General features: G+C 44.9%; 1 protein-coding gene across 2 annotated transcripts in view; it reads right to left on the reverse strand.

Annotated features, from left to right (window-relative positions):
• The window catches only part of LOC132571479 (protein SSUH2 homolog), a 43,415-nt gene extending 30,987 nt beyond the window's left edge, over positions 1 to 12,428 (reverse strand). Inside the window, exons 1-3 of one of the 2 annotated variants that reach the window (XM_060238279.1) lie at positions 12,337 to 12,425; positions 11,167 to 11,279; positions 15 to 76 (exon numbers count right to left, since the gene is read on the reverse strand). In XM_060238279.1, coding sequence (XP_060094262.1) covers positions 15 to 76; positions 11,167 to 11,189 — 85 coding nt within the window. In that variant the 5' untranslated portion in view covers positions 11,190 to 11,279; positions 12,337 to 12,425. Of the gene's footprint in view, positions 1 to 14; positions 77 to 11,166; positions 11,280 to 12,336 lie in introns of both variants that reach the window. The other variant, XM_060238278.1, reaches the window with a different exon arrangement.
• Between the last annotated feature and the right edge of the window lie 5,489 nt (positions 12,429 to 17,917).

Raw genomic sequence — 17,917 nt, forward strand, 5'->3', positions numbered from 1 at the left:
TGACTCAGTCATACCTTCTGGAGTCCTCACAGAGACGAGGCAGTCACTTCCATAGCTTGCACAGCTTTTTCTGTCTCTGTCAGGAAGAATGCAAACAAAGAGTGTCATGGAGCATCTTGTGAAAGAAGATTTGGATAGTCATGATTCACTGTGTCAGGGGAGCACCTTGGTGTAGTGATCTCTGAGGTCAAAAGGTGTGTCATTTAAATGGTATGGGGATATTCCTGTCCTGTAGCTGTCTGAGTTGTACTTCTAGAATGTGCAGATAAGGAATGTTGGCTCTTTCCAAAGTAAAAAAAATGTTTTTCATAGTGTACAGCTGCATATTTCTGGAATCCTGTGTTGACAAAGTGGGTGGAAATGTACATGCAGTAGAGAAGGAGAGGAATGGTATCTTATCTGCTCTCCTTGTCCTTGACTTCCGTTAACTGCAACCTGTACAGGACTTACATTGTACAGCCAACACACATGTTGTGAATGCATGATCTGTATCATGCAACTGTGATGGTTCAAATAAGGATTTCATGGCCCTTTTGCATTGAGATAAATGTATGCATGCTTTGTACCGCAATGGATCAGTATATATTATGATGAGGTTTAGACACAGACCAGATTCGAAAACAGAATAGAAATTTGAAATAATTTGGCAAGAATGTCCTAACTGGAAGGTAACACCCAGAAGTGGGGTGGCCAAACTTGCTTAACTTAAGAACCACATAGAATGAACATCAGATATTTGAGAGTTGTAAAACAACAAGGAAGGAAGGAAGGAAGGAAGGAAGGAAGGAAGGAAGGAAGGAAGGAAGGAAGGAAGGAAGGAAGGAAGGAAGGAAGGAAGGAAGGAAGGAGAGGGCTTGGTTTGGAGAAGTGATTTAAAAACAGAAATGCCTTCTCCAAGCTGACCAGCAGGGCAGTGGGGGCTTCAAGAGCCACACAATATGTGTGAAAGAGCCACATGTGGCTCTTGAGCTGCAATTTGGCCACCCCTAATCCAGAACAGGGAACTGTAATTCCAATTTGGCCACCCCTAATCCAGCACAGGGAACTGTAATCCTCAAATGTGGCACAGACCACACCTCCTAATTCAGAAACCCGGGGAGGGCAAGGTTTGGGGAGGGGAGGGACTTTAGTGAGGTATAATGCCATACAATCCACCATCCAAAGCAGCCATTTTCTCCAGGGGAACTGATCTCTGTAACCTGGAGACAAGTTGTAATTCTGGGAGATCACCAGTAACCACCTGGGGACTGGCAACCCTAAATATATCATCCTTTGTTAAGACACGAGGAGCAGTTAGCTCAGGCCTCTAGGATGTGCCTTAATATTTTAGTGGATGTCTTATAATCTGAGCTCTGTTGAGTAACTAACAGAGAAAGAATACATATTTTATTTATTTACTTCATTTATACCATGCCCTTCTCCCCAGTGGGGACCCTTAGCATGTTATCTTTGCTAGGAACAGGTTACGTGCACACAAGAACTGCATTAAAAAAAATCTCCATTTATTAGCAAGAAGATACAGTGTTGGGAGCAACTTGTCTCAAGGAAGTCTAGCTCAAGCAATCTACAATTTTAACCAAGGAACAGAACTAACAAGCAGAGGCTTCACTGAGGCTAAACCTCCATCCACAAATATCAGATGGAAGAAAAAGATGCAAGGTTGTCAGCCTCCAAGTGGGGCCCATAGATATCCTACTTTTACAACTGATCTCCAACTGACAGAGATCAGCTCCCCCAGAGAAAATGGCTGCTTTGAAGAGTGGACTCTATAGTATTGTACCCTGCTGAGGCCCCTTCCCAAGTAGGGTTGCCAATCCCCAGGTGGGGGCAGGGGATCTCCCGGTTTGGAGACCCTCCCCCCGCTTCAGGGTCATCAGAAAGCGGGAGAGAGGAGGGAAATGTCTGCTGGGAACTCTATTATTCCCTATGGAGATTTATTCCCATAGAAAATCATGGAGAATTGATCTGTGGGTATCTGGGGCTCTGGGGGGGGGGCTGTTTTTTGAGGTAGAAGCACCAAATTTTCAGTATAGCATCTAATGCCTCTCCCCAAAATACCCCCAAGTTTCAAAAAGATTGGACCAGGAGGTCCAATTCTATGAGCCCCAAAAGAAGGTGCCCATATCCTTCATTATTTCCTATGGAAGGAAGGCATTGAAAAGGTGTGTGGTCCCTTTAAATGTGACGGCCAGAACTCCCTTTGGAGTTCAATTATGCTTGCCACAGCCTTGATCTTGGCTCCACCCCTAATGTCTACTGGCTCCACCCCCAAAGCCCCCAGATATTTCTTGAATTAGACTTGGCAACCCTATTCTCAAGCCCCCCTCCCTCTCCCAGATCCACCCCCAAAGTCTCCAGGTATTTTCCAATCCAGACCTGGCAACTCTATTATGCAGTAATAAAGGCTTACATCATTCTCTCACAGATCCTACTATGACATTCTGACTACTATGTCCCCGCCCCTCACAGGTGAAAGAGTCAGAATAGAGATCTGTGCCCAGAATTCAGTTCCCATCTGTGAGTCACACCCTTCTACTGGAGCACTTCTCAACAGCACAGCATTTATTCTATTGTAAAGATTAACTGATAAGCAGAGGGCTTACATACAGGCATATGATAAAGTCTTGGTTGAGAAGTTACTATTTCAGGATTAAACTGAGACACTGCATTACTATGTAAACAGGTTGTCCAGCTGTGGAACAAATCAAAGGTGCAACAATATTTTCACATATCAAAATTATGTAATTAAAAAGAAAGTTGGAGGATACCTTTAATAAACAGGCCCACTTATTCATAATACTGGTTTGGGTAGATACCTTAGAATCTATTGAACCCATAACAAGTTTCTTCTTGTTAACTAGAGTTTCATAAAAGATGTTAACTCAGTCCACATTACAGTGCATTCTTTTCTTGGTGGAATGGTTGAGCTGAATGAAACAGAGGGTTTTATGTCTGTCTTCTACAGCAGTTTATTTTCTTTCTTTTTAAGAAACACAGTCTTGAAGGCTGTGATTAAGAGAAGGAAAATGGTGGTGGGTGGGAAAGATGCATGGCTATTTTTCCTCCTGCCTTTTTTGAGCTTAAAATTGCCCTGGTTGCTTCTGTCTTATGGTAGCAAATATGCTTTGATTATAACAACAAATAATGTTGTTGACAGATGGCAAAGTGGTTCTGTGATTGCTTCATTCAGCACCATTTTACTCTGCCACCATTGCTTACAAGATATATGGGGCATGGTCCAGGTTTTGGAGGAATCTTGACCATATGTAGGGTTGTCAGGTGAGTGTTGAAAAATACCTTGAAACTTCGGGGATGGATCTGAGAGAGGGTGAAGTTTTTGGAGGGGAGGGGCCTCAGAATGGTACAAGGCCATACAGTCTACCCTTCAAAGCAGCCATTTTCTCCAGGGGAGCTGATCTCTGCCAACTGTAAGCTCTGCCAGCTGGAGATCAGCTGTAAAAGTGGAGATCTCCAGGCTCCACCTGGAGGCTGGCAATCCTAAACACATGCCAATTCATAGCACACTCCAACAAGTCAGAATGGCCTGACCCTGAGAGAAACAAGCAAGCAGACAGCTGAGCAGTGGCCTAGCTGTTCACAGCTAGCAATGCAACCCCACCATCCGCTTCTTCATTAAGAAGTAAATTACAGCAGCACCTAGGAGTAGCCATTGCCACATGCTCATCTGTCTATTAAGAGTGAGAGCAGCAGTGGTAGCTCCTACCTGCCACTTTGGCTTCAGGGGTGGCAAGAGATAGCCAATTCCTCCCTCTGTTCTGAAGCTGAAAGAGGAAGAGAGCCAGGGCATGTGTCACTGCTGTGAATGTACACACACAAACATGCTGCATCAAGGCAGGTTCCATCACTTCAGGGATACTGCCATAGGGCTGGTTGGATTTGGTCTTCCTCCCTACTTTGGTGTATGTGCGCATGCACATTATGGCAGCATGTGGTCACCGCTTTTCCTTCTTCAGAATGCTGCTTGCCACTGTTGGGTGGCTATTGGGGGTGAGTAAGAAGTAAACAGTAGCGTGAGACCCCAGACGTTGTACAGTAATGCTGACCCTTGATGCCAGCTCTAACTTCTACAGCGGTGTAGCAAAAGATCAGGCTATGCATTAACATTTGGACTTGTAGTGAAGGAATTACAGATCAGACTTTCAACACAGATCCAAACTGAGTCACGTTTCAGAACATGGGATCAAACACTATTTTAGAACTGCTGTACTCTTGAAATGTAAAAGACACAGATGAAGATAGATGACATATTTGTGTTGTTTTATTTGGTGAAAAAACAGCTACTTTTAAAAGATTCCTTTCTGTCACTTTGAAAAACATTCAAACTTTTTTTTTTTTTTTTAAATCTGCTTTCCCACTAGCATAAAAAAGAACAATAGGATGATTTTGGCCAAATACCCTTCAAGATGCAGAACACGTTTTGGGCAGATGCTGAAAATCTTAGCATTACTCCACATGGATGCTGAATAGGGTGGCCAGACCGTCCCGGTCACCCGGGAATGTCCCACTTCTGGGTCCTAATTCCCGCCTCCCGACCTGCCTATACCGGGACCATTACAAGTCCCGGTTTAGCCAGCGAGAGGAGCCGGGCATGGGCGGGGCCAGGAAGCGGGGGGAGGCTGCGCTGCTGCTGCCTCTTCTCCGTAGCTGCTCCTCTGAGATGGGCTCAGCCTGAGCCCATCTCGGAGGAGCAGCTGCGGAGAAGCGTGGCAAGCCCCGAATCTGGGTCCTTCTAGGACCCTGAGCAGCAATGCTGGAGGAGCAGGAGCAGGCCGGACTTGCGCCCCGCCCCTCCACTCCCTGCAGGGGCAAAGGCGGCATGCGTGGGCCTGCTTCACTTCTCCGCCCGGCCCCTCTGCTGTGCGGGCGGCAAGGGACATGCTGGGCCGGCCTCGGAGGAGAAGGAGGCGGCCGGAGGAGGAGGAGGCGGCATGGCTGCGGCGGAGGCGCGCTGGCCTTCCGAGCCAAGGACTTGGTAAGTCCGGGGGTGATGCGGAAGGTGGGAGGGGAGCTGTGCTGCGCTGGTAGCCGAGGGAGAGGCCCTCCTCGCCTTCCCTGCTGGCCCTAGGCTTCCCAACCCCCCCCCCTTCATCCCCCGGTGGGTCTCCAGAAATCAGGAAGCGGGGTGGGGGTGGGGGCTGGAGGGGGGGAGAACATACCTGTAGGTGTAGCAGTTTGTAAAATGCCTGCCCCTTTAAGGCTGGCCTGGGCAGGAAGGAGGAAACAGGAAGGGCTTCGGAGAACGGCCCCTCCCTTTCTTTGCTTTCGTTTTCACAGCAGGCAGAGGGAAGAAGACCAAGTGCGGTAGGTGTTTGTGTGTGTGTGTGAGAGGGAGGGGGCCCGGGGCAAGGAGGGGTGATTCCTTGGTATGGAGGCCCTTCCCCCCCTTTAGAAAGCGTGTGTGTGTGGGGGGGGGAGGGAAATGTCTACTAGGCACTCTATTATTCCCTATGGAGAACAATTCCCATAGGGAATAATGGGGGATTGATCCGTGGGTATTGGGGGCTCTGGGGGGGCTATTTTTTGAGGTAGAGGCACCAAATTTTTAGTATAGCATCTAGTGCCTCTCCCCAAAATACCCCCCAAGTTTCAAAACGATTGGACCAGAGGGTCCAATTCTATGAGCCCCAAAAATGGTGCCCCTATCCTTAATTATTTCCTATGGAAGAAAGGCATTTTAAAAGGTGAGCTGTCCCTTTAAATGTGATGGCCAGAACTCCCTTGGAGTTCAATTATGCTTGTCACATCCTTGTTCTTGGCTCCACCCCCAATGTCTCCTGGTTCCACCCCCAAAGTCTCCTGGCTCCGCCCCCAAAGTCCCCAGATTTTTCTTCAATTGGACTTGGCAACCCTAGCTGGCCCGGCCTCCACAGGGTTTAAACTGGCACTGATATGAACTTTGGAACTGTACTCAGATCAGCTCTGATGCCTAGAAACTACCTCTGTGTGCTTGCTGTGTAATAGCACTCAGGATAGTCCTCTTCAAGCTTCAACATCCAAATTTCCAGGAATTTCCAACCCAGAGTTGGTAACCCTAGCTCTATCACAGATTTAGGAGGTCTTTGATTGCTGATTTAGGAGGTCTTTGATTGCTGGGGAGGGGGTCAGTAGTAGGAAGTACCCATACAGGGAGCACATACATTGAAGGTGGAGGTATTGTGACTCAATTCACACCCTACATTTTTTATAAACATGGCACTTAGGTATGCATTTTGCAGGGACAAATGTAGTCATATTCTAATATGTTAAATGTGCCTATTTGCAGTGTTTGGTTTAGCATTCCTTGTTAACTGAACTTTCCAGCACTTATGGTAGATGCATTTCTCTGATGCATAAAATACATATATGTTAGACAATAATTTACATGGAATTTCCATCTCATTATAAAACATTGGGTGTAATTTTGCATAACTAAAGGTAATGGATTGGGCATGCAATAAAAATCCCAGTTTTATTTGATCATTACTTAAGTCCTTTCTTTCATATTTGCATAGTGGCATGATAAGAGTTATAATTTGCTTTGTTTTAATTTAGTGTCAATAAAATTGATTCAGACATCTGTTTCCAAAACAGAAAAAAGTGTTGTTTTTCCAACATGAATTTTTAAAGTAAAAGATTGCCTGCTTCTTTTAAATTTTGCCCCAGAGGTTTTACTTTAAGAGCATATTCCTACAGCTGCAAACCTGGTAGAAATTTGCAAAGTCCCATCCACTCCAATTATCTAATTAACATTGACCAGAGTTTTAATATTGCTGCTTGGTAATTCCATTGGCCATTCCATCTAAGAATTGTACACAAATTTTAAGTCAGCAGCCAATATGGTATTCCTGCAGCACAGATTAGTAAAGCTGCAGTACTACAGTCCAAGCCCTCTGTTCACGACCTGAGTTTGATCCTGGCGGAAGCTGGGTTCAAGTAGCCAGCTCAAGGTTGGCTCAGCCTTCCATCCTTCCGAGGTCGGTAAAATGAGTACTTTCTGGGGGGAAAGTGTAGATGACTGGGGAAGGCAGTGGCAAACCACCCCGTAAAAAGTCTGCCATGAAAAACATTGTGATGTGATGTCACCACAGAGTCAGAAATTACTGTTTTGGAGAATTTGTACCAGTATACCATTAACGTACTACAGTAGCAATTTCTGAAGGTGTGTAAAGCGGAACTAAATTTATTGTGCTTGGAGCATGAGTAGATGGAAAAATTCAGTTGAAAAAAGGAGGCAAATAACAAGGAACATGTTCAGATACTTGATAGCTCACTATAGGAGCAAGGGAAGACATGTACTGAAAGTATATATAATACTGAAATCTGTTGGTTATCTTACAGAATGCAACTAATGGACATGTAGTTTTACTACTTGTGATTGTGGCTTTGGAATTACTGTCTAGAAAGCTCCATTAAGTTCTGTATGGTCAGTAACAATAATAAAGTTAAGCACTTTAAAATTAAGCATTGATGCATGCCATTTAAGACCATGCTTAACTATTTAATTGAAGTTAATAGGACTGAAGTGTTTAGCTCTGGCTAGATTGTGCAAATATATCAGTGTCTTTGCAAATGTTAAAATGCTTCCCAGCTATGGATCTCTTGATTAAGGGTATGCAAACCCCCTCCCCCCATATTTCTTGGTTCAGGTCTATAGGATTAAAAAAAATCCAGTATTTCTGAAAAATCCCAGATCCCAGTATCGGTATGGTATTTGGATCCTGGATTCTTCAGAAATCCCAATTTTTTCTGGGTCCAATAGACCCAAGAAGAAAAATATCTGTAGTTTTAAAAAAACCCGCCCTGACTCTGGGGCTTCTCCTTGCAGCATGGTTTAAATTGTGCTTAAAGAAAAACTGGCCCCAGGATCTGCTTGTGGCAAGGAAGGAGATCACTCCTTGCTGCACACTGACTTGGCTGGGAGTGCTTCTCCTGGAGAAGCTATCCCCAGGATCCATCCATCCTTCCTTCCTTCCTTCCTTCCTTCCTTCCTTCCTTCCTTCCTTCCTTCCTTCCTTCCTTCCTTCCTTCCTTCCTTCCTTCCTTCCTTCCTTCCTTCCTTCCATGGCTCTCAAATATCCGATGTTCATGTCTTGCGGCTCTCAAACATCTGACCTTTATTCTGTGTTGCTCTTTTGTTAAGCAACTCTGGCCACCCCTGGAGTAGACAATACTGACTTTGGTGGACCCAAGCACTGATTCAGTGTAAGGGAGCTTTGTGTTTGTGTCTTCTGGTGCTTTCAGACATACCACCCAAATCCTTTCAGCAAAGGCCAGATAGGAGTTATGGGCAGTGTTTGCCTGCAGTGCAATTTTGTTCTCAAATCCTGTATTTACTTCATCAGTATATGGGATAAGGCACTTTCTCAACTGTGCTGCATAATGCAGCCTATTTATTTTGTCCTGTTTGCTCTGTTGGCTCTATCTGCGCCACCTTCATCACTTTCGGGGTGTGGATCCCCCAGTGGGGTGGTCTCCCGACTCCCTCCGCCGGCTGTTTCTGATAGCCCTGCGCCCCCTCTTTCATTTGATATGTGTCCCGTGCGGATGCCACCCTCCCGCCGGGAGATGCCGCAAAATGAGCCCCCTTGAGGCTTATGGCGGCAGGGCTTGGGGGAAGCGAGCTAGACTGCTGTTCTTTTGAGGGGTCATAGAGTGTTTCGAGCCCGTCCCTGTGGCATCGGTCCCATCGTTGTGGGGCCCAGGGGGCCGGCGCAGCGGCACGCTGAAGCAGCCTGTCGGTCACTTCTGGGTTCCTGTCCTGCATCTCGACCTGTGTTATTAGTGACAGGCTGCTTCGGCGTGCTGCTGCGCCGGCCCCCTGGGTCCCACAACGATGGGACCGATGCCACAGGGACGGGCTCGAAACACTCTATGACCCCTCAAAAGAACAGCAGTCTAGCTCGCTTCCCCCGAGCCCTGCCGCCATAAGCCTCAAGGGGGCTCATTTTGCGGCATCTCCCGGCGGGAGGGTGGCACCCGCACGGGACACATATCAAATGAAAGAGGGGCGCAGGGCTATCAGAAACAGCCGGCGGAGGGAGTCGGGAGCCCACCCCACTGGGGGATCCACACCCCGAAAGTGATGAAGGTGGCGCAGATAGAGCCAACAGAGCAAACAGGACAAAATAAATAGGCTGCATTATGCAGCACAGTTGAGAAAGTGCCTTATCCCATATACTGATGAAGTATATACAGGATTTGAGAGCAAAATTGTTTCCGGCGGTGATATTTGGGGGATTTTTGGGGACGTCACAGGAAGTGCTGTGAAGTCACTTCCTGTTTCCGGCAGTGGCATTTGGGGGAAATGATGTCATTTGGGGGAAGTGATGTCACAGGAAGTGATGTCACTTCCTGCTTCCGGCAGGTGGCGCAGGGGGGGGGGAATGATGTCACAGGAAGTGATGTCACTTCCTGTTTCCGGCAGGTGGCGCGGGGGGGAATGATGTCACAAGAAGTGATGCCACTTCCTTTTCCCGGCGGTGGCATGACGTCACCGGAAGTGACGTCACTTCCTGTTTCCGGCGGCGCGCGCGCGAAGCGCGCGCACCCCTACCTTCCCCCTCCCCAAGGTGTCCCTGGCTGGCCTTCAGACATTATGGCCACCCTAATGCTGAAATACCCAGTCTCCTGAAAATATCAGGTCTTCTTTAATGTCAGTAACACAACAGACATATATACTTTCAGGATGAAATTTTCCTAGGCCATGAAAAAAAGATCTGAATATAATCAAACTGAATCTAAGCAGCCAATGTCAAAACAAACACGTCTGCATTCATTATTCTGTGTCAGAATTCTAGCAATATAAGTGCACAAACGCTACAAACTGTTGTACTGCTTTGGAAGTCAGTACTACTAAAACCAGTGGAAATTGATCAAAATGGATGGCTCTAGCATTTGGGATATTGCTTCATATAAACTGCAGGTGAGGAGCTAGACCTCTTTCTGGCCTTGACCATTTTAGATTGCAGATAGGAAAAACAAATTCCCTGCAAGTGAAAATTAGCATGCCACACAAAAAAAGCTGGGCTAGAGTCTTTGACATTGGATTGGACCAGACTAAACTGGAAGCTTTCACCAATTCCACTTTCTCACTGTGGTTCCCCCTTAGGTCATTCTTCAGGGTCCTTTATCCCTGGAGCACCATTTCTTGAAGACTAGTTGGTTGCAGGCAGGAGACAGGAAACTTCAGAAAATTTCATCTGGATCCAACCCATTTTTCCTTCACGCAGGGCATTTTTAAATACAGAAAACAATTTGATGATCAGCATTAATCTACAGTAGTACAGTCTAGAAGATGGTTTATTGATAGGAATTACACCTGATATTTTAAGTTTCCCTTTTAAAATAAGGCTGGAAAGAATATAACTGTTACAGGCATACTCCCTATTTGAAAATACAGCCCTTAACCCTACAAACATATGAAGCTGTTGGGTTAGACCACTGGCCCTTTACTGTCTGTTCTGAGTCGCAGTAGCTTTCCAGAGTCTCAGATAAGGATCATGTTTGGTTTACTGAAGTAGCTCTGCAGAGGAATACACTGGGATAGTCCGATGCCTAGAACCTGAGATCCTTGAACTGAAGATTCCAAGGATTGTCCTAGAACCTTCTGAATCCAAGGAATGTGCTCTACCACTGAGCCTTGGGTATTCCACATGACAGAAGTGGGACTGGAAGCCAGATCTCCCTTAGATGACCAGAATGCACAAGGAATAGCAAAGCTGTGCATTGAGTCTAGGGCTTAAAACTACTCTGAAACACCAAGGTGCAAGAGAATTCCTTAGGATACACTGTTTCCCTTTCAAACTGAGGTGTACATTGTCCTGCCTACCCAAGCAGCAGGAAAATGTTTAGGGAAATAAATAACAAAGTACTTTGCAAGGAAATGTAGCAGAGAACAAATGCACTCTTATATTGGGAATAAAAGAAGTTCCCACACTGCTATACTCAGCATATGGAGAAAATATAACATCTAGCCAAGAGGTTCCACTGAAACACTGGGAAGCCAAATATCCCCAGCCTAGATATTTATCAATGTTACCAATATAAAAAAAAAATATTACTGCTGTATTATTCACTAAATATATAAAGCACTGGACATTTTTCAGATTCTATCACTGATGGCTTTATTTGGTTAAAAATACAACATTGCTTTTAAATAACACTCACCCAATAAGCAATCCTTTCTCCATTTCTGTTTTGGCTTGAGGGGGGTGGAGAGAGAAAGGATTCTGTTTCCCAGACGCCCTTGGTGTGCGGGTGGGGGGATGTAGGCACAAACCCTGAAGAATAGGAGTTTGCTGTTGATTGGTACGTGAGTAATCAAGGATGGTCTCATAAGGTTAAAAAAGCTTTCTTAGCTTGTGAGCGGAAGCAGGAAGTCGATTACGTAATGACAGTTCCTCATTGACAAGGACATTAGTAACAGCAGTGCTGGAAGTTTCAGTTTGAAGAAAGTTAACCAGAATGTACAGGTTGTAAAGAAATGCACCCCACCCCACCCCGCCCTGCCCTTTGGAGGTTTGAAATGAGCAAAGCCTTCATTCTGAGTTTTAGAAGTTTTTTTCTCTCTAGGCTAGGGTTGCCAAGTCCAATTCAAAAAATATTTGGGGGCTTTGGGGGTGGTGCCAGGAGCAAGCTTGTGAAAAGCATAACTGAACTCCAAAGGGAGTTCTGGACACCACATTTAAAGGGACCATGGCCATTTTAAATGCTTTCCCTTCACTGGAAATAATGAAGGATAGAGGCACCTTCTTTTGGGTTAATAGAATTGGACCACCTTGTCCATTTTTTTTTTATACTTGGAGGGTGTTTTGAGGAGAGGCACCAGATGTTATGCTGCGATTGTGGTGTCTCTATCTAAAAAAACAGCCTCCTCAGACCCCAGATGCTCACAGATCAGATACAGATTCAGAACCTCAGATACCTACAGATCAATTATCCATTATGCTCTATGGGAATTGGTCTCCATAGGGAATAAAGGAGTGCCCAGCAGATCCAGTTCCAGCTCTGAGGGAGCAGACGCCTGCTGACTGAGCGCCGTCAAAGGGGAGTACTGTTGTTTGGTTTTATTTCAGTTTTAGCCTTTATACTCCTATAGTAATCTTATCTGCAACCTTTTATAATGGTGGGGGAGGAGTGAGGGCTTTTAATGAGCAAACAGTAATAAGACTGCTGCTCCTCACTCTCCACGGACTTTTTGACTGCTGGACATTTGGTCTCTGACTGCTGGAGATTTTAGCCTTGAGATTTATACCTCAGCAGAAGGAAAGCCTTTACTGAAAAAAGTTGAACTACGGGGCTAGGCTTTTCTTTTCGTTTTTAAAAGAATCTCAATACCTTGTGTCTGGCTTTGCGGCTTTTAGAGTTTTTTTTCTCTCCCCTTCTGAGCCTAGATCTGAATCCCAGTTCTTCATTATGGGCATCAGCAAAAGAACTCGTGACCTAGATGACTCTTTCTCTCAGCCAGCACGTAAACAAACTAAAATTAATGATTTCTATGCTTCAAGTCTACTCCCACCAACCTGCGATATTCCAGCTTCCAACCGTTTTACACCCCTCATAAATCTCGAGGGAGATACCAACTCCACTAACGGGAGGGAAGATAAATCTCTCCTGATGCAAACAGTTGACAAAGACTTCAAACTTGCTACAAGTGATCATATACAGCTAACTGCTAAAACTGTTGAATCTATTTTTGAGAGACTTAGACAAATTGAAAATAAAACTGACCACTTATCTCAGAAATTCTTGCTAAATACCAAAGTTAAAACAAACCCTGGGAAATTAGCAAGTGAAGAGTTGAAGAGCCCAAAGAAGAACTTGGTACAGCAGCAGTGTGAGGAGGGAGCCCAATTAAAATTAAAGCTGCAACCTTCCAAAGTGTCTGCCCTTACAAAGGACAGAAATTCTTAATTCGATGGGCTACTTACCAACTAAAAGCCCTTCTAAGGGGAAAATCACCATCAATTGACTTAATTATGGTGGAACCTCTTACCAGCCCAAATCAGGCTCAAAGAATCTTGCTCACTTTCAGCAGTTCCAGGATCCCCAGTCTGCTGCAGTCCCAGAAAGACTTCCTTCCCACCAAGGGGATTTTTCCAGCTAGGGTCTTTGTCAATTCTCTTATAAACCCCCTGCTACCCCACTGGCAAAAAGAGGGATCTTTGACAGAGGACATCAATTTCAAGGCAAGAATGACGAAAGTTGGAGACCTGAGTGACTTGGCTCAGGGTCCTGATTCACCTTTCTACCTGAACCCAGCTTCAGAGCATCTCCTTCTTGAGAACTCCATAGAACAGAATCTAATTAACTCTTTCACAGCCCTCCCATCTATGGAACAACTTGCAATCACAACTAAACTCAAAGTGTTGAGGGACAAACTTTTGAAAACAAAAAGTGATCACACGCAACAAGTATCTATCCTGCTCATGATGCTCAACACTCTTGAGAATGGTTCAGCTTTATCAGTCCCTTTAACTCCTCTCATTTTTATGGAGGTAGACCAAAGGAAAACAGGAGTAAACCACTCACCTTCCAACAAGTGAATCCAGAAGAGAAGACTGATTTAATTTTCACCATAGAAGGCAAATTGGATCTCAAGGAGAACCTTGAGTCATCAACACAAGCTGAAGTTCATACGTCTCCAGTAATGGCTGAGAACCCCCTTCTGAGCAGCAATAGTGAGATCGTGTGGCCAAATACAAGTCTGGTCCTCACTGCCATAGTCCAAAACTCAGTGCATTACATGTACCCTTGTTACTTTATGCTGATGATATGGTGCTGTTGTCCTGCTCTAGAGTGGGCTTAAGACATCTGTTGTCCCGTGGTGTTCTGTATTTTACTAGTAATAAGCTCCAGCTCAATTATGAGAAGTCCAAAATCTTAATTTTATCAAAAAAGTGGAGACTTTACAAATGGGCTATTGATGGTAAAGAGAGATAGAGCAAGTCAAGTATTTTAAATACTTAGGTGGGTTTTTTTTCAATGTGACTTGGTCTACCCAATGCAAGTATGCAGTGAAGATAGCTAACATCAATGCATCTGCCATAGCTCACTTTTTTATGGCAGAGGTAACCAATTTGTGCCAGCTGCCATAAAAATATTCAAAGCCAAAGTGATTTCACAACTTCTGTATGGCATCCCAATCTGGATTGGATCTTATGAAGGTGCTATCAAACGTGTCCAATCCAAATTCTTGCGTAAAATTCTGGGCATGCCAAAATGTGTCCCATATGCAGTTATCTGCTTAGAAACTGGCATGTCTTTAATGGTTACTAGTGCATGGCTCATGACCTTCAAATTCTGGCTACGCTTGCACTACAGCTCTGAACCAGGGAGCTATATCTCTCAAATGCTCTCTGAATTTAATGTGTCAAATTGGTCAGCACAAATTGAGAGAAAAATAAAAGCAATGGGTTTATCCCTAGAACTATTGTCCATGCTGTCCTTCACCACTGCAGTCCAACAAATTAAAAATAGGTTGCTAGATACTGAGCGCCAAGACCAATACAGTCTGGCTAAGAAAACTTGTTCCCCACTGAGTTTTGAGATCTCTCTTAGTACTGGGAAAATGGCCTCATATCTATCCGTCTTGCAGGTGCCACAGCAGCGTAGAGCTTTTTCCCTTGCCAGATGCAACGCCATGCCCTCTGCCATTCTTTATGGCAGATTTAACAAGAGCCTACTCAGTCAGATACTGTCTCTGTAAGCAAAAATGTGTGGAGTCAGTTACGCATATTCTTCTTTATTGTAATTTGTTTACAGATCTTCGTCACAAGTATTTACATCCTCTTTTAGTTAGCATGGTTGATTGTTCTGATGCACTCGAGGTCTATAATCTTTTGAACGATACTTCATCTAGTGTCACTGAGAAAGTGGCTAAGTTTCTTTATTCTGTTTTAAAGGCACGCCAGAGGATCTCATAGAAATAGTTTATGTTTATGCTTTTCCTGATGTATATGTATGCAATCATTCCATTTTATCTTTTTTTTTAACCAATTTGCTCTGATATATATCTATATATTTTATGCCAATAAAGGCTAACTTGACTTGACTTGACGTGAGTGCCCAGCAGACATTTCCCTCCCCCTCCCGTGTTTTCTGATGACCCTGAAGTGAGGGAGAGGGCCTCCAAACCAGGCGATCCCCTGCCCCCAACTGAGGATTTCAACAGATAGCGGGACCACGGAGGTACAACAACTGGGAAAAAACAACAAAATACTCTCTCCATTTACAAAACTATTTCTCAGTATAATATATATATATAGTCTTCAACAATTCCTAACTATGTTACAGTACAAAAATGCAGTTAGAAAACCATCCAGTGCATAACATAGCTACTGTCCATACATCATAATTCTTTCTGAATCCAGTCTGACGATAAAAGGAACCTGTCCAATTTCATTTCGGATATGAGCTATCCTTCTTCTAGGGACCGTCTTCCATATTCATAGGCTGAGTAGACCTGAAGTGCTACAACAACTCCTGGCTTACTCTGGGGTTTTAAAAATATTTTTTAATTTTCTGTGGAACGCCACTACCAATTTCTATTTGTCAGTATAATAGTTGCTTCCCTGGGAAAATCACTTAACACATCCAGCCATACCTTCAGGATATGTTTTCAGGTATAAGGACAGTGATGGTTGCCATGCTGGCACTTTCTACTCCCCACCCCTGTTTAGGGGGATCCCCCCACTCCAATGTAATGAGTGGAAATTGAACAATAGCACTTTAAATGAGACACCATCAGGGTTTATAATTTTTTTAAAAAAATATGTTGTAGACTGGTCAGGATGGGATGATTCATCAAGTTAAACAAACAAACAACAACATCCCAGTTTTGCCATATCTCTCGTGTTCTGCTGACTACTCACAAAGCAGCACCCCTGACTCATATCTGTGTAGAGTGCTGGTCATTCTACATGCACCCCTCCTTTTGTCCATCTTCTGGCTGAACCATTCTCCAATATTCGGTACAGTATTACTCCATCTCTCCTATCCCCATCTCCCCGACTCCACTCTTTGTTTTTATATCTTGTGAGTAAAACACCCCATTGATATGTGTGTATGTTTAGATTCTATTATTTTCTTTTATAAATAAAATTAATTTTATTTTACTACTTGGCCTGGTTATTGGTTCTAATATGAGGATCTATTTGGGACTATCTCTGTAAACATAGATAAAAGATCCTGCTTTACACCACCTCTTGCTACGTTCTGCCTTTTGAAGCTAATTTGTCCAAATAAAGATCAAAGGTAAATATTTATAATTCTGTCAGGGGTAACAACTGAGGCTAATATGATTCCCAGGCTTTGCTACCACCAATGCCACTAGGGCTAGCATGGCTCTTGGGCTGCACTGCCACCACCAGGTCCAGCTGGAGAAAGTTGGTATTTTATTTTGGGGGGAATTTAAACCCCCAAAGTATTTTTAAGTATCAGATGTAAACCCCAAGTTTGCAGAAACATCTGTTTTAGGTAAGTGTGGCCCCAATCCATGAATTTAGATATTTGCAAATTGGAGCCACACTTCAGAAATAGTATCATATCATATTATATATATATCTCCTATGGCAGGGGTGGCCAACGGTAGCTCTCCAGATGTTTTTTGCCTATAACTCCCATCAGCCCCAGCCATGCTGGCTGGGGCTGATGGGAGTTGTAGGCAGAAAACATCTGGAGAGCTACCATTGGCCATCCCTGTCCTATGGTATTGGTACTTTCCAGCTCTCCCATTGGCTGTGGTGTGCACTGCATCAACCTTTGGTCCACCAACCACCACTCAAAGTCTGTTGCATTCCATTGGCTGAGGACTGAGGCACTGCTTTGCAGAGGAGAGAGAGAAAGCCTCCTTCAGTTGGCTGACAGAGGGAGGAGGGAAACTGTCACAGAAAGCCTTCCCTCAATTGGCATTGTTTTGCAGATAAAGCAAGCCTTCTGTTAATTGACTGAATGTGGGAGGACGAGGGAAACAGCCAAAGAAAGCCTTCCCCCAATTTGCTGAGGGATCCTAGGTCTTCCTAGTAAGTGTGTAAAATGAAGAGAAGCAACTAGAGTCCCTCTGTTTATTTGGAGCTGCTCTGCTTTCAATTTCCTGTTAATCTTAAAAAGTTGGTCGAAATACAGCAGCTGATGGAGCTTCCTGGGTTTCAGCACCTTGAGCTCGGAGGTGGTCGGAGGAGCTTGGCTCCAATGAACCCTCCCCCGAATCAGGTGGTAGGAGGGGTGCTACAGCTGTAGCATCCCGAGGGGGGCCTTGGGGGGGGGGCCCTGTCAGCAAGGAACTCTACAGGATTCAGAGAAATAATGGCAGTTGTTCCCTGTTCTTCCTATCGGCTCCAGTGCTCCTGCTGCCAAGATCACCATGATGGCAGCAAGAAGTGATTGCCCAACTGCTTTTCTCTTTCAATAAGCTTCTGATGCATCATTCTTCTACCTTAATCACTGGAATTCTACCATGAAAGTAAGTCAGCTTTCTAACAATACCGGCTAATGGATCTTTTAACATAACAACAATTGGAACTGTTCCAAAAGAAAGAGGAAAAGGACGGAAATTCCCCCCCTTCTCTGCAAGGAAGGCTTCAGAAAGCAAAGAACAAATTGGAAAACTTCCAATAGTTTAAATTGGACTGCGCAAAGATTGGGGTGCCTGCAGCCCGCTGCGCAGCGGCTGGGCTGCAAAGGCACGAGTTTGCCTCCCCGGACGGGGAGAGACAGAGGGCGCCCATTCTGGTGCGCAGGCTGGGGAGCGAGGTCTGGTTGATGGACAGCCAGACCTGCGCTCCTCTCAGTCTGCATCGGGCGCGTCTTCAGCCGGCAGTCTTCATCCGGGGAGCTGTTTTCGTCGGGGAGCTATCTTCGTTCGGCTGGCTGTCTTCGTCGGGGGAGCAGGTGATGGCGCGTGGTTGCCTCAGGCAGC

Source organism: Heteronotia binoei, chromosome 5, assembly GCF_032191835.1.
Source record: "Heteronotia binoei isolate CCM8104 ecotype False Entrance Well chromosome 5, APGP_CSIRO_Hbin_v1, whole genome shotgun sequence".
Classification (NCBI taxonomy): Eukaryota; Metazoa; Chordata; class Lepidosauria; order Squamata; family Gekkonidae; genus Heteronotia; species Heteronotia binoei.